General features: G+C 35.1%; 1 protein-coding gene across 3 annotated transcripts in view; it reads right to left on the reverse strand.

Moving 5' to 3' along the window:
• Nucleotides 1–7,014: 7,014 nt before the first annotated feature.
• Nucleotides 7,015–12,855, reverse strand: part of gpt (glutamic--pyruvic transaminase) — a 32,636-nt gene continuing 26,795 nt past the window's right edge. For all 3 annotated transcript variants that reach the window (XM_077555658.1, XM_077555659.1, XM_077555657.1), the window contains 2 exons: nt 10,599–10,711; nt 7,015–7,478 (listed from right to left, as the gene is read on the reverse strand). In XM_077555658.1, the coding sequence (XP_077411784.1) occupies nt 7,388–7,478; nt 10,599–10,711 (204 nt within the window). In that variant the 3' untranslated portion in view covers nt 7,015–7,387. The remainder of the gene's footprint in view (nt 7,479–10,598; nt 10,712–12,855) is intronic.

Raw genomic sequence — 12,855 nt, forward strand, 5'->3', positions numbered from 1 at the left:
TGACCCTCTTCAAGTGAAATATGTGAAATAATGATTTCTATAATGAGGTCTCATCAAAAGTTGAATGAGTTGATTGATTGAGCATTATTATTTTTGCAAAGGCGCATTAGATTATTTTTTTTTAATGAAATTTAATTTTTTTTAAAGATGCTGTAATTGCAGGTTTTTTTTACTTAAAAATAATTTCAAAATGAATAACATTTTAATAATTGCATTGAAATATAATTTGTTGTATTTAATTATGTATTATTTTAATTATATATATTTCAATTATTACTTGCATCTCTTCTATTTATTGTTATTTACATTATTAGTGTTATTTAATATATTTTGTTATTGTCATTAACATTTTACTTACCAATATTAATCATGATGAGAATGTGTTAATGGGTATTTACTAATGTGTGCAGAGCCTGAATGTATTATGCAAGATCAGAAATTAAACAGAATATAATGAAATTAGTAAATTACATTTTTCTTTCTAAGCGCCATTTTAAATTATTTTTTATGTACACTGCTACGGATTTGATAAATGTGTTCATTTAAACCACAAACTTACTCAATTAAACATAAAACTAAACACATTTACTAAATTAGACAATAAATAAATACATACAAATAACGCATTTTTTGCCTGAAAAATTTTAGCATTATTTTTCCTTCTAAAGGCAGAATTTCTGTTAGTGGCATGTTTTCTTTTAAAAAAATAAAAATAAAAATCTATCCCAAGTTATTTTATTTTTTTAGTATTCAGGCCAAAGCAATTGAAGTCTAATTTTGTCGCCATTTGACGGAATGTCGCTGTTGTTGTAAGGTTCCAATTCATTGAGTGTTTTTCATCTGAATTTGCGATATCCCGTTTTGCTGTTGGTCCTTGAATGCACCTTCAGATTGTGCTAGCGTGTTATTACTGGTCACCATATTTGATGACATGAAGTTCAGGTGTACCTAATGAAGCGTCTATTTGTGCTATAGTCAATCTAAGGTGCGTGGGCCATTTACTGTCCACGTCAGTATTTAAAATTTAAATTCTAAAACCCTAAAAAAAAACTTTGAAGATCTTTTCTAACAAGCGAGGCAAATCCAGGTCCAGAAAATAAAAACCTTGCCACTGTTTGGCATTAGCCCCAGGTGCTAGCTAGCTCCCTAGCAGGTAAACGAGCACCATGCCAGCTAGCTCCCTAGCATGGTGCTGAGCCAAACAGTTAGCTAGCTAGCTCCCTAGCAGGTAAACGAGCACCATGGGAGCTAGCTAGCTAGCTCTCTAGCTAGCTCCCATGGTGCTCGTTTACCTGCGAGATAGCTAGATAGCACAAGGGGTTAAAGCCAAACTGTGGCGGTGTTTTTACTTTGTGGACCTGGATTTGCCACCTCTGCTAACAAGTCACCCAATTATGTTCGTAATCTAAAATACTAAAGATTGAATGGCCCTTGAAGGGCGTCCATGTATAAACAAAGATTCTCCTTCTCCACTATACACACTCACCGACAATGGCACTGATTGCCAGAAACTGGACCTGCTTTCTTTTTTTAGCCCGGCCGGCTCCAGCAAGCGCGACTCACGTGGTGCTTCCAGTTACAAACCGAATTAAAAGATCAAGTTTTTTTGCTTTCTCCAAACCGCGCGCGTCATCCGCCTGGCAGGGAAGGTGAATCATGTGACGCGCTCACACGAATCTGGCGGCACCGCTCTTATCAATGAGCCTTTTAAAGTCATGTGGATTATGAGTCACATTTTTTTTTATTGAAATAAATTGACTATGATTAAAAAAATCTGTAAATAAAGAAGAATAAAACTGGTTAGCAACCTTAGATACTCAAAGAGCCATTTTGACCGACGTACCAAAAAACTAAATGTATAGCCATAGTTTGATGTTTGATTCCTGTTCAAAGTGGTTAAGAGCCTGCTGAAATCGAAAGGGTCCGCATTAAAGCACTTCATCATCAAATCCTTTGTGTCAATGTTGATCGAGTAAATGACGTCGCTCGACGGGGGCTCGCTCGGTGACCACAACAAAAAAGTTTGTGTCGCACGATATGACCACAAAGGATTATGATAAGACCGAAAAGAAGACAGAATAAGTCGATTGATTTTCATGGAGATGTCAATCGATGGCTTGTTTGGTTTGACGGTGTCCGAGGGCACGGTGTCACAATCTGGCGCCGGTGAGATTGAGCAGCGTCGAGGGGCTTAGTGGCAAACACAATCGAGGAGTGTAAACATACTGAGAAGGCTTGCGAGGGGGGGGCGATCAATGGCCGCAGTCTGGGATTGATTAATTACCCCTGGAAAGAGAGTGAGGGGTGAGGGCACCAGAGAAACCTGATCAGAACAAGATTTATCACCCAATCTGCCGCGCATCCCTCCCTTTCTCTCCACGATTTCACTTCTATTTCAACCGTGCCCTTCTCGCCTTAGATTGTACACGGACCCCCGTCCCAGATCAGACAACCCCCCCCCCCCCCCCTGCCCGCCCCTTCCTGATAAAAGTCAAATATGAGCATCTCATTGGACCGCCTCTCAATCGCTCTTGCGATTCATCACAAATCAATGGCGAAGATTCTCACTGGTTCTCATGAATCCATTTTCTTACTACTTTTGTTTGACCATTTTCATTGTTAGCATTTTTAGCTTTCAATGCTAATAGTAAGTTTTATTGTAATTTTTTGCGTGTTTATAAAACCCCGTAGTACGGCTATTCTGCAGATTTTTATGTACAGCTAGTAATTTTATTTATACTGGGTGTAATTTTACTGTTGACCACAAGATGACGGCGTGGGACACTGTTAATCTGAGATGGTGTTAATTTGAAAGAAGAAGAATGAAAACAGGAAGTATTTCAGCACATCTTAGTAAATGTGTTAAGTCGAAAGGTCGAAGGTGGGAATGTTGTGGGTCCCCCCCACTCAGGTAGCTACCCTTGGCACCCCACCCCATTGTCCCCTCTCTCTGAGAGAAAATTCCTTTGAATTATTTCTATTAGTAAATTTTTTTTTTCCACTTTTGTTAACAAGAGTATAAAAACCAAGAAACATTTTTTTATTGTACATTTAGAACAGATACAAAATGTGTGATTAATCGTGAGTTAACTATTGAAGTCATGCGATTAATTACAATTAATGTAATTGCCTGACGCGACTTATATATTATTAAAAAATCCGGGCGTCGGGCGATTATTTTTTTTTTAATAGTAATTAATCGCATGACTTCAATAGTTAACTCATGATTAATCACAAATCACAATTCAAACTCTTGTTAACAAAAGTAGAAAAAAAAGTTAAATAGAAATAGTTAAAAAAAAAAAATTTGAATCGTTGGCATGGCGACCATTGGCAAGTCCAAGTCCCCTTCCTCCTAACACACACACACACAATCCGTCAGAAAAAGGAGTGCAGAGCGAGTAGAATTGCGCTGGTTGTCATAGCGGAGACAGCCACATGACAGCGCTGTCTCTCCCCGTGTGTCCCCTTCCATCGGCAGGCCCGCTAATGATGACCTTTGGTGTCTGTGGGCGAGCCACCCCACTTAATTCGGCGGGGGGCGGGGGGGGCTTCGCCGATGGACCGAACGCTCGGAGGGCCTCCAGGTCCAGAAGAAAAAAAAAAGGGCCGACGGACGCAATTAGGATTCCGGGAGCCCTTTGTCAACTTTAATTGAAGCTGACAGCCACTGTGGAGGAAGAAGAAGAAGAAGAAGAAGACAGCCCAAAACCCCGCCAAACTATATGATTCACTTTCTCACTCATTCACGCTCTCCTCGTAAGTCTATCAATACACACGGACTGCAGTGCCATCCGTCTTGGCAAAGTGCATCCTGTGCAATAAGAAAAGATGATGGATTCATTAACAACGCTGCTTCTAAAATATACAAATAAGAATTATATTAAATATCATTAATTTCATTTTCAAGGATCAAACGTAAATGTGAAACTTAACTAGCTATACAGCATTTTTCTAACTGACATTTTAAATATCACCAAGAAAAAATTATATAAAAAATACTAAAATAACAAAATACTGCCAGACATAAAAAAAATATATTATCAATTTCATTTTCATCGATCAAACGTAAATATGAAAATTAACTAGCAATACAGCATTTTTCTAACTGACATTTTAAATATCAGCAAGAAAAAATTATATTAAAAATACTAAAATAACTAAATACTGTCAGGCATAAAAAAAAAATCTATAGAATTGTTTTAAATAGTTGTTTTTTATTTTATGTCCTTAAAAAGACATTTAGAAAAAAAATCAATATAATTGTTTAAAAAGGTTTATTTTCTGTCATTAAAAAATATGAACATATAATAAAAAAATAATAATTCTGCTTAATATTAGCCATTTTTTATTTACCAGCAACAACATATACACAGAAATAACTAAATTAAATTTGTGCTAGGATACAATACAAATTACATTGAAAAAAAAGTTTAAAATATTATGCAGTACACAAAAGTGAACTGCCATGAAAATAATGAATTTTTTTTTGCATTAATTCCTAAGATAAATATAAAAAATACCTTGTTTAAAAAAAAAAAAATGTTTATTTTTAATGTCAGCCATGAAAATGTGTGTCACTATAATTTAAGGATGAAAGGAAATTTTAGGCAAGATTTCATTGAAAAGCATATCAGTGTACAAAGTGAAAATATGAAATTGTTTATCAGTTGATATTAAAGGTAGTAAAAGTGTTGACCATTTAAAAACTAATTTCAAGAATGAAACATTTGGAAAATATGGATTGAATAATTAAAAAATTGGAGAAAAAAATTTCTAATAAGTACAGTAAATGTTCATAATTAAGTTGCTATTGATGTTTTTGGATCCAGACGTTGAAAGTGTATACATGATGTGTTGGCAAATGCATATGCAGCATGTTTAATTAAAAAAATTAAATCTTATATCAGTAATGATGAGGGAGTATTTGACTGAATCGGAAAATATGGAAATAATGGTGTGGCGTCGATTTGTGAGTAATGCTGAGTAAAGTACTTTTATTAATCTAAACTATACGTTTATCCATAATAATGAATCAACATTTATTCTCTGCTTTCTAACATAAACATAAAAAATTATATAAAAAGATAATGGTGGAAAAAAAAAAATTAAACTTGATTTTCACGCATGCGCAAACATAATGCGCACTTAGAATTAATTTGGTAACTTCCATTATTTTTCATGTACAATTAATACCTTTAAAAATACATTTCGCCACTTGCTGTCGACTGAAAATGACATCACGGGTGCTCAGGGCTCAGGTAACGAACAATCAACAACAAAAGTTAAAAGGGATATGTTAAATATGTAAAACTGTTTATTTAAATAATGACCATCATATTTAATTTTATTCATAATTCACGTAGTAATAATCAATGAAAGAATTCAAAGGGATACGTAAAAAATTTAGATGTATTTTTTTAAATTGTAATTCTCAAAGTGTCCTATACTTACCACTTTTGCAATGTGGGCTCCCTCTAGTGGTATGCAAAAGAATTACTAAATTAAGTGTTCAAACTGCGAAATGGGACAGCAATTTTTTTTTTTTATCCAGTGCTGCACTTTTGTTACACACAGAACTTTAACAAAAAAATATACATTTGCATTTGAAAATATTAAGTTAGGTGCAATCTGTTTAACTTGTTTCCATTTATTTAAGTACTTAAAAAAAAAGTTATTTTAAGCTCATTGTCAGGGGCGGAGTTACATGGCGGGCAATGGTATTGCTATGTCAACACACAAGTATCAAATATCTATTTTATTTACTTATTTATTATTTGCTATTTATTTACCTATTCATATTATTTATATGAATGAGTGAACCGTTGATCTGCAATTTGCAAAATGACTTGTATCTTGAAAAACACGTAATTCTGGCCACTTGTAAATCAAGGCACAAGTGCATTAATGGAATTTTAGCTTGTCATTTTAAAGATTTAAAAAAAAAGAAGAAAAAAAGAGAAGGATGTGATATTGCAATTGACGAGCATAAAGTCATAAAGAGATCATATTTTTCAAGAATCAAGTTGCATTATGTTAACTCATTCACTGCCATTGACGGCTATAGACGTCAAAAATTCATTTGAACTATTTCTATTAGTTTAACATTTTTTCCCACTTATGTGAGAAAACCTATCATTTTTATAATATAATATAAAATTGGTGAATAATCGTGAGATAACTAGTGAAGTTATGCAGTTAAATATGATTAAAAATGAATCGCCTGATGCCCCTAATTTTTAATAATCTTTTCTTCTTTTTAAAGAAAAAACAAAAGTTTATTAATTAAAAAAAAAACTTTTTAATTAATAAAAAAAAAGAAGAAAAGATGATTAAAAATTAGTGGTAAACATTTTCGTGATTAATCGCATGACTTAAATAGTTAACTCATGATTAATCACAAATGTTATATCTGTTCTAAATGAACAATAATTTTTTATTAGGTTTTCATACTCTTGTTAACAAAAGTGGAAAAAAATGTAAACTAATATAAATAGCTCAAATAAATTTTTGACGTCTATAGCCGTCAATGGCAGTGAATGAGTTAATAGTCCAAATATTTTGATAAAAAGGCTGAATTCCACAAAAAACTAGTATAGTAACACACATTTGACATTTTTCACCTTTTTATATAATTTTGGTTTAATATGATTCTTTTCAGCAGTGCTTTAATGCTCCCTTTTTTCTACGACTCTCTTACTTTCTTCTTTCAAAACAACACCATAAGAGACAAAGTTGAGTTTCCCCTTCATTTGCACAACATTATTAAAAAAATAACACTGAAACAATTTTGGCCCCAGTGAGACTTACTACAAAAACAGAAAGTAAAAATATTCACTTTTGGACCAACTTTGCATATAATATAAGCTTGATGTATGTATGATTAGCTTCTTCCATTTTGTCAGCGCTCTGCATGCTTTCTTTATTGCTCATAGCTGGAGGAAAATGACCCTTTTGTCATGTTATAAGTTCTGCTTCTATATTTTTTTTTTTCAAAAAAAAAAAAGGCAGGCATATGCTGGAGAATGACATTTATTTTGGTCATGCAAATGAGACTTGCCGCGTATTTCCCCAGTCCCGTCCGGCCTGCAGCGATGAATACTTCATGGTTTGTTTCTTTAAGCAGCATTAATTGCATTTTTCTATTTAATTAAAAAAAAACAACAACCTTGGCACGTATTCTTCCATACTCACCATCCACGCTGTACAACAATTTTGACGCCAACTTAAGTTTTGAGTGTCCTTGTCTAGACGTCAGCTAACGTCCACGTGGAGGAAGGAAGTGCGATAGAAAGAAGAGTCAACGTGAAGGCACTTAAAAAAAAAAAAGAGGATCGGGAATTTGAATTCAAAAGTTCTTGAACACGTGTGGAAAAGGGTAGGGGACTTAGGAGTACTGCTTGGTGAACCTCTGGTGGAACTCCTTCACTTTGCTTAGGAGGATCTTCAGCTTGTCGGCCGGAGGCAGGATTGTCATCCTGTACAAAAACGGGAAAACCTTTCAAAGGCACGTTGATAACACATTTCACATATTTTCTTGGTGATTCCATTGACAAGGGCAGCAAAAATAAAAAAATAAAAAGATTATCGAAATTTTCCAAGTAGATTACAGTTTTGCCTTGAGAAACAGAATGTGCTTGCAAACTCAACACACTTCACGACAGTTTGTATTATTAAAAATTAAATAAAAAAAATAAAAAAATTGACACCAATATTTTGTTCCTTTATCAGCCTCCTAGATTGTTATTAATCGCAACTGGACCTGAAAAAAATAAAATAAAATAAACTAAACCATATTGGTCTATCTCTACTCACAGGCATTTATTCTTCATCCTCTGCAAAAACAAACTTCTGTTGATGACTGAGTCAGTTGCAAAATTCTTCTTCGTGTCTTTCACTGTGTCTGTATTATACTGCCACCAGGTGGCCAAGACAGGCACACCAGGAGCAGCACAATGTCCATTGATTTGAAGCAAAACATTTGGCATCAACTTTTTAATTTAATTCTTAAGATTCTATTAAATTATGTCATTACATTACTGTATATTTTTTTTATAAAGTACAATAAAAAGAGACTGAAGGGAGAAAGCCTCAGAAACAAACAAGAACTGAAAGAGGCCGCAGTAAAGGCTTGGAAAAGCATTTCAAAAGATTATTCGTTTTAAATGTATTTAATAGGGATGTAACGATTCACTCAAGCCCGATTCAATTAGATTTTCAATGTCATTGTTTTTTTTTTCAGTTGCTTTTTTTTTCTTTCTTACAAAATGATTCATTTTCCAAACAAAATATGTTTTTTTTTTTTTACATGTCCTTGTTACAAACATTAACTACCATTTACCATTTTGTAACTTTATATTTTTTTTTACTTAAAATAATATTCTGCCCTCGCAACACCTTCTCAGCTTTGTAAATAAAGTTGAGTTGAGTATACGCAAAATTCTTAACTCATTCGCTGCCATTGACGGCTATAGACGTCAAAAATTCATTTGAACTATTTCTATTTAACATTTTTTACCATTTTTGTTAACAAGAGCATAAAAACCTAGATTTTTTTTGTAAAATTAGAACAGATGTAAAATTTGTGATTTATCGTGAGTTAACTAGTGAAGTCATGCGATTAATTAAGATTACACATTTTAATCGCCTGATGCCCCTAATTAATTTTTTTTAATAATTATTAAATAATAATAATAATTATAGATTATTTAAAAAAATTCGTAAATCGAGTTAACTCACGTTTAATCCCAATTTTTTATTTCTGTTCTAATACAATAAAAAATTTCTAGGTTTTCAAACTCTTGTTAGCAAAAGTGGGAAAAAATATTTTACGAAAAAAAATTGTTAAAATGAATTTTTGACGTCTATAGCCGTCAATGGCAGTGAATGAGTTAATTTACTTAATGAGTTTAGTTTTTCTTTCTTTTTTCTATTTTTACTTTACTGTACGAAACATGTTACACTCCATGTTATGCTTCAAGGACAATTATACAAGTTTGTCATTTTCCTCGCGAGGTAATTAGAATATCAAGCCCTTAAAAAGCACTCCACTCAGAATTGAAGTCCTTTGATTATAAACCTTTGTGACGCGAGAGTCTTTTTGGCCCGCCTTTTAACATCCGTAGGAAAACTGTCAGAGAGCAAGCACGTTGTTAAGCCAAGCCATGCGTCTTCAGCAGCGGAGCGTTTAAAGATTTCCCCCGACTTTGAAGGATCACCGTTAAGAGAAGTGGTTCAATAGCGACGATAAAGCAAAAAGCTTCTCCTCAAACAATCGATCCATCTACTTGCAGAGTCAATTAGCAACTCTGGGCTCAAATACGTAGAACAATTAATTAAGATGCCTTTTGAAAAAGTTCATTTATGAGGACAACATGGCGATTTTTAACATCTTAATCCCTTTTTTTTTATGTGAGTGACCCCACACATGATGAGGAAAAACTACTGATCTTATAGTGAACGACAGCACATCGCTCACGTAACACTATATGTTGTAGTACCGAGACTGACCTGTGAGGGGCAGTGTGGTGCCAAAGTGCAAACAGATGTACAAAAAAATATAACGGCAGAAATAAACTTGACAAACGTTAAGAAAAGTGCAAAAAACATAATCATCAAATCAGTATTATTATCATTACAAATTAATACGATGTCGTTAAATAATATATACCCAATATTTTTTTTCATTAATAGATACTTAAAAGTGGGGGATCTTTTAGAGCCTCATTCTACAATATTTCAACATTTATTTTATGAAATGTATTTTACATAAAAAGAAGAAAAAAGTCCAAAATAAAATAACCATAATAAAAATATTAACGGTAGGGGGAATCAATAATTAATACAATTAACAAAAAAAGACAACAATTTAGAAATCATATTTTTTTTAAAAATTGTCAATGGTAAAAATAATTATGGGGAAAAAAAGATGAAGAAATTGCCAGAAAAAAAAAAGAAAAGAGAGACTTGAAGTAGGAAATTGTCTAAAAATTCCTTTTGTGATTAAATTGTAAAATAATCATTGGAAATAATTTAAGTGAAAAAAATCACTCAATACCTGAACTACAATAATATTTCAAAAATACATTTAATTCAAAAACTATCCCCAAATCACTAAGATATTACTATAATAAAATACCATAAATGTAAAAAAATCTCATTAAAGAAAAGTTTAAAAAAAACTGCTGAATGAAGAAGAATTAGGAGTAGTAGAAGATGAAACAGATGAAGCTAGGCTAACTATTAGCTACAATGCAGTTGCAAACTCTTCTTGTCATTATTGTGGTGAACAACATGGCAAACACATTATACAAACACTTCACCCAATTTGTTTCTCTTCCGTTTGTAGATTGGTAACAATGAGGCCTCTCATTGTTACGTTTCAGGTCACAATCATGGAGTTTGTGGCTGGGCCAAACTTGGTGTTGACCACACACATTTTTTTTTATAAGTTGTTTAATATTTATGATTGTCGGCCAGATTGGGTAAAAAAAAAAAAAATCCATCTTAACACAATCAGGCCTTTATTGACTTTGGTTGGAAAGGATAAAAAAAAAGAAGAAATTGGGCGTAATTATCGGTATGCGTGATTTTCTTACCTGAAGTGGTAGGTCCCGTCCTTCTGGCCGAAGCCGCTCCCAGGAACAAGGCAGATCCCCATCTCCTCCAACAGTCTCATGCAGTAGAACATGTCAGGCTGCTGACCTTTTCCCTTTAAAACAAACACAACACATTTGTCACAAGTTGGTGTCAATTTTTTTAATAATAAAACAATAATAAAAACTCCAGCACTTGACTGCTTAAATGCCTTCAAGGACATGTTTATTAAACAGCTTTTGCAGATATGCAACATGTTAAAGGTTTTTTGTTTACCATCAGCTTTTGCACCAACTATATATAATGTGGCTTCCGTACACTAACTCCCAAATAGCTGCTAATTTGCGGGCTACCTGTTAGCTCGCGGGCTAACTGTTCACCCACACGCTAACCTCGGGATAACTCCCAAATAGCCGCTAAAAATGGCTATTAGGTTAGCTTACAAGCTAACGGTTAGCTCGCGGGCTAGTAGCCGCTAATTGCTGCTTATTGGCTGTTAGCACTGCACGAGCAACCAATCAGATGGTGTTGTGGGCGGGCTAATGCTGCAGGGAGTCAACAGCCGCTGACTCAGAGCAGACGGAGGAGAAAAATGCCCGTCAGAGCAAAAATAACAGTTTTTAATATATCGAAAAGAAAGTGGGTCTGGACAGGCGTCCATAGACAGCGATTCGGCACCGGCCGAAAACAGACCGGCCAATCAAATGAGTCTATTTGTGTGACGTCGTCTTTGCGAGCAACGTCACTCTTCGGCGCAAGTCGTTTCAACAGCGGCGAGCTTACCGATTTATAACATTGTTCGAATATCACAACAGAGTGACTCATGACACCATGAATCTTCACGTTCTTCCCGCAACAACGACATAAGTCATTCACTACTGTCTCTCTTCGGCTAGTAGCCATGTTGGATTTTTACTCCATCTCCGTGAAAAAAAACAAAAAATTCAGCGAGTCGCTTTTCAGACGTCACGTCCGCTCTTCGCTCATTGGCCCAGGTTTGCCCCGCCTCAAAATTGCGACTGATAGGCCAAAGCCGCGAGTGAGTCTGGATTTCCAGGCTATCAGTACACTAGACTAACACTAACACGTTGTATCCATCCATTTTTTGAAATTTATTTGGCCTAAAATGGCTGTTTTGACAGGAAAGGTGGCTGACGACACAAAATGGTGCCAAAGTTGTTTTATAAGATATGTATATTCGGCACAAAAAAGGCAAATAAATGAGGGTTTTCAGGTCCTAATGGGCAATAAAATAGTTCATCCCCAAAACAAAAAGTCAATTTGTGAATGTTGAATTGCAAATGTAAACAATTTAAATAAGTACATGTAAATCTTTTAGGTATCCAATCACATTTTGTGGCACTTTCTGACCTGTACATATCAACCCCCCCACCCCCTTTTTTTCTAAATTTTTCTCAAGCTGTCGTGATAGTCCAGAAGTCCTCTGGTGCTCCCAAACTGGTGGAAAACTATTGCCTTAAGCAATTAAACTGTTTTACAGAGAAGGAGCTTCAGTTTTGTTAACATTGTTGTTGGGATTGTTTGGCCTTTGGCAGAATTTTGAGTTGTACCGAGTGCCCATCTTGTTGTGTTTCAGGTACACACTATTTTTTAGAGTCCTCCATGTCCCGAATGCACCTTTATCTACTTCCAAAAACCTACAAGGGTTCGGGTTAAACATTCTATAATGAAGTGGGCGCAAATGAAAGCAAATTGACTCGTTTTTTTAAACAGCATGTGAATGAATTAATTAAGCCTGAAAAGCTCTCGAGTCTTATTTGCGATTGTCGTTCAGCCTCCGTGCGGGGAACAGCACACTTCCTCTCGTCCAGGGTCGCTTGGAACGCAGAAGCAGCCTTCAGAGACTTCAGACGGCGACATCACGTTGAAGGAAACCAATGGATTCCCGCTCTGAGGCGACGGGCGATGTGCGAGGACGCCTAATGGGTTGCGCTTTAACTACGTCCCACGGCGTGGCCGCTAAACAAGCCGTTGCTCGCTCGTAGAGCCGACGGCAAGCGATCGGGCCGATGACGCCGCGGGGGGGAAGTTAACGAGGATCAATCGGCGGGTCAGCTGACCTTTTCATAGGGGAAGCTAATCAGATTCTCTCTCTTTGCTGACAACCGTGTCGCATTAAAGAGCTCGTTTAACGCGGCTTTGTGTTGCGAAAGAGTGCAAATGTATTCATTGAAGGTTTTGTGGGATTTATCACTCAAGTGGACATATTGTAAAAAGTTGTCTTTTAATCCTGGAGAA

Source organism: Vanacampus margaritifer, chromosome 2 (genome assembly GCF_051991255.1).
Source record: "Vanacampus margaritifer isolate UIUO_Vmar chromosome 2, RoL_Vmar_1.0, whole genome shotgun sequence".
NCBI classification, from domain to species: Eukaryota; Metazoa; Chordata; class Actinopteri; order Syngnathiformes; family Syngnathidae; genus Vanacampus; species Vanacampus margaritifer.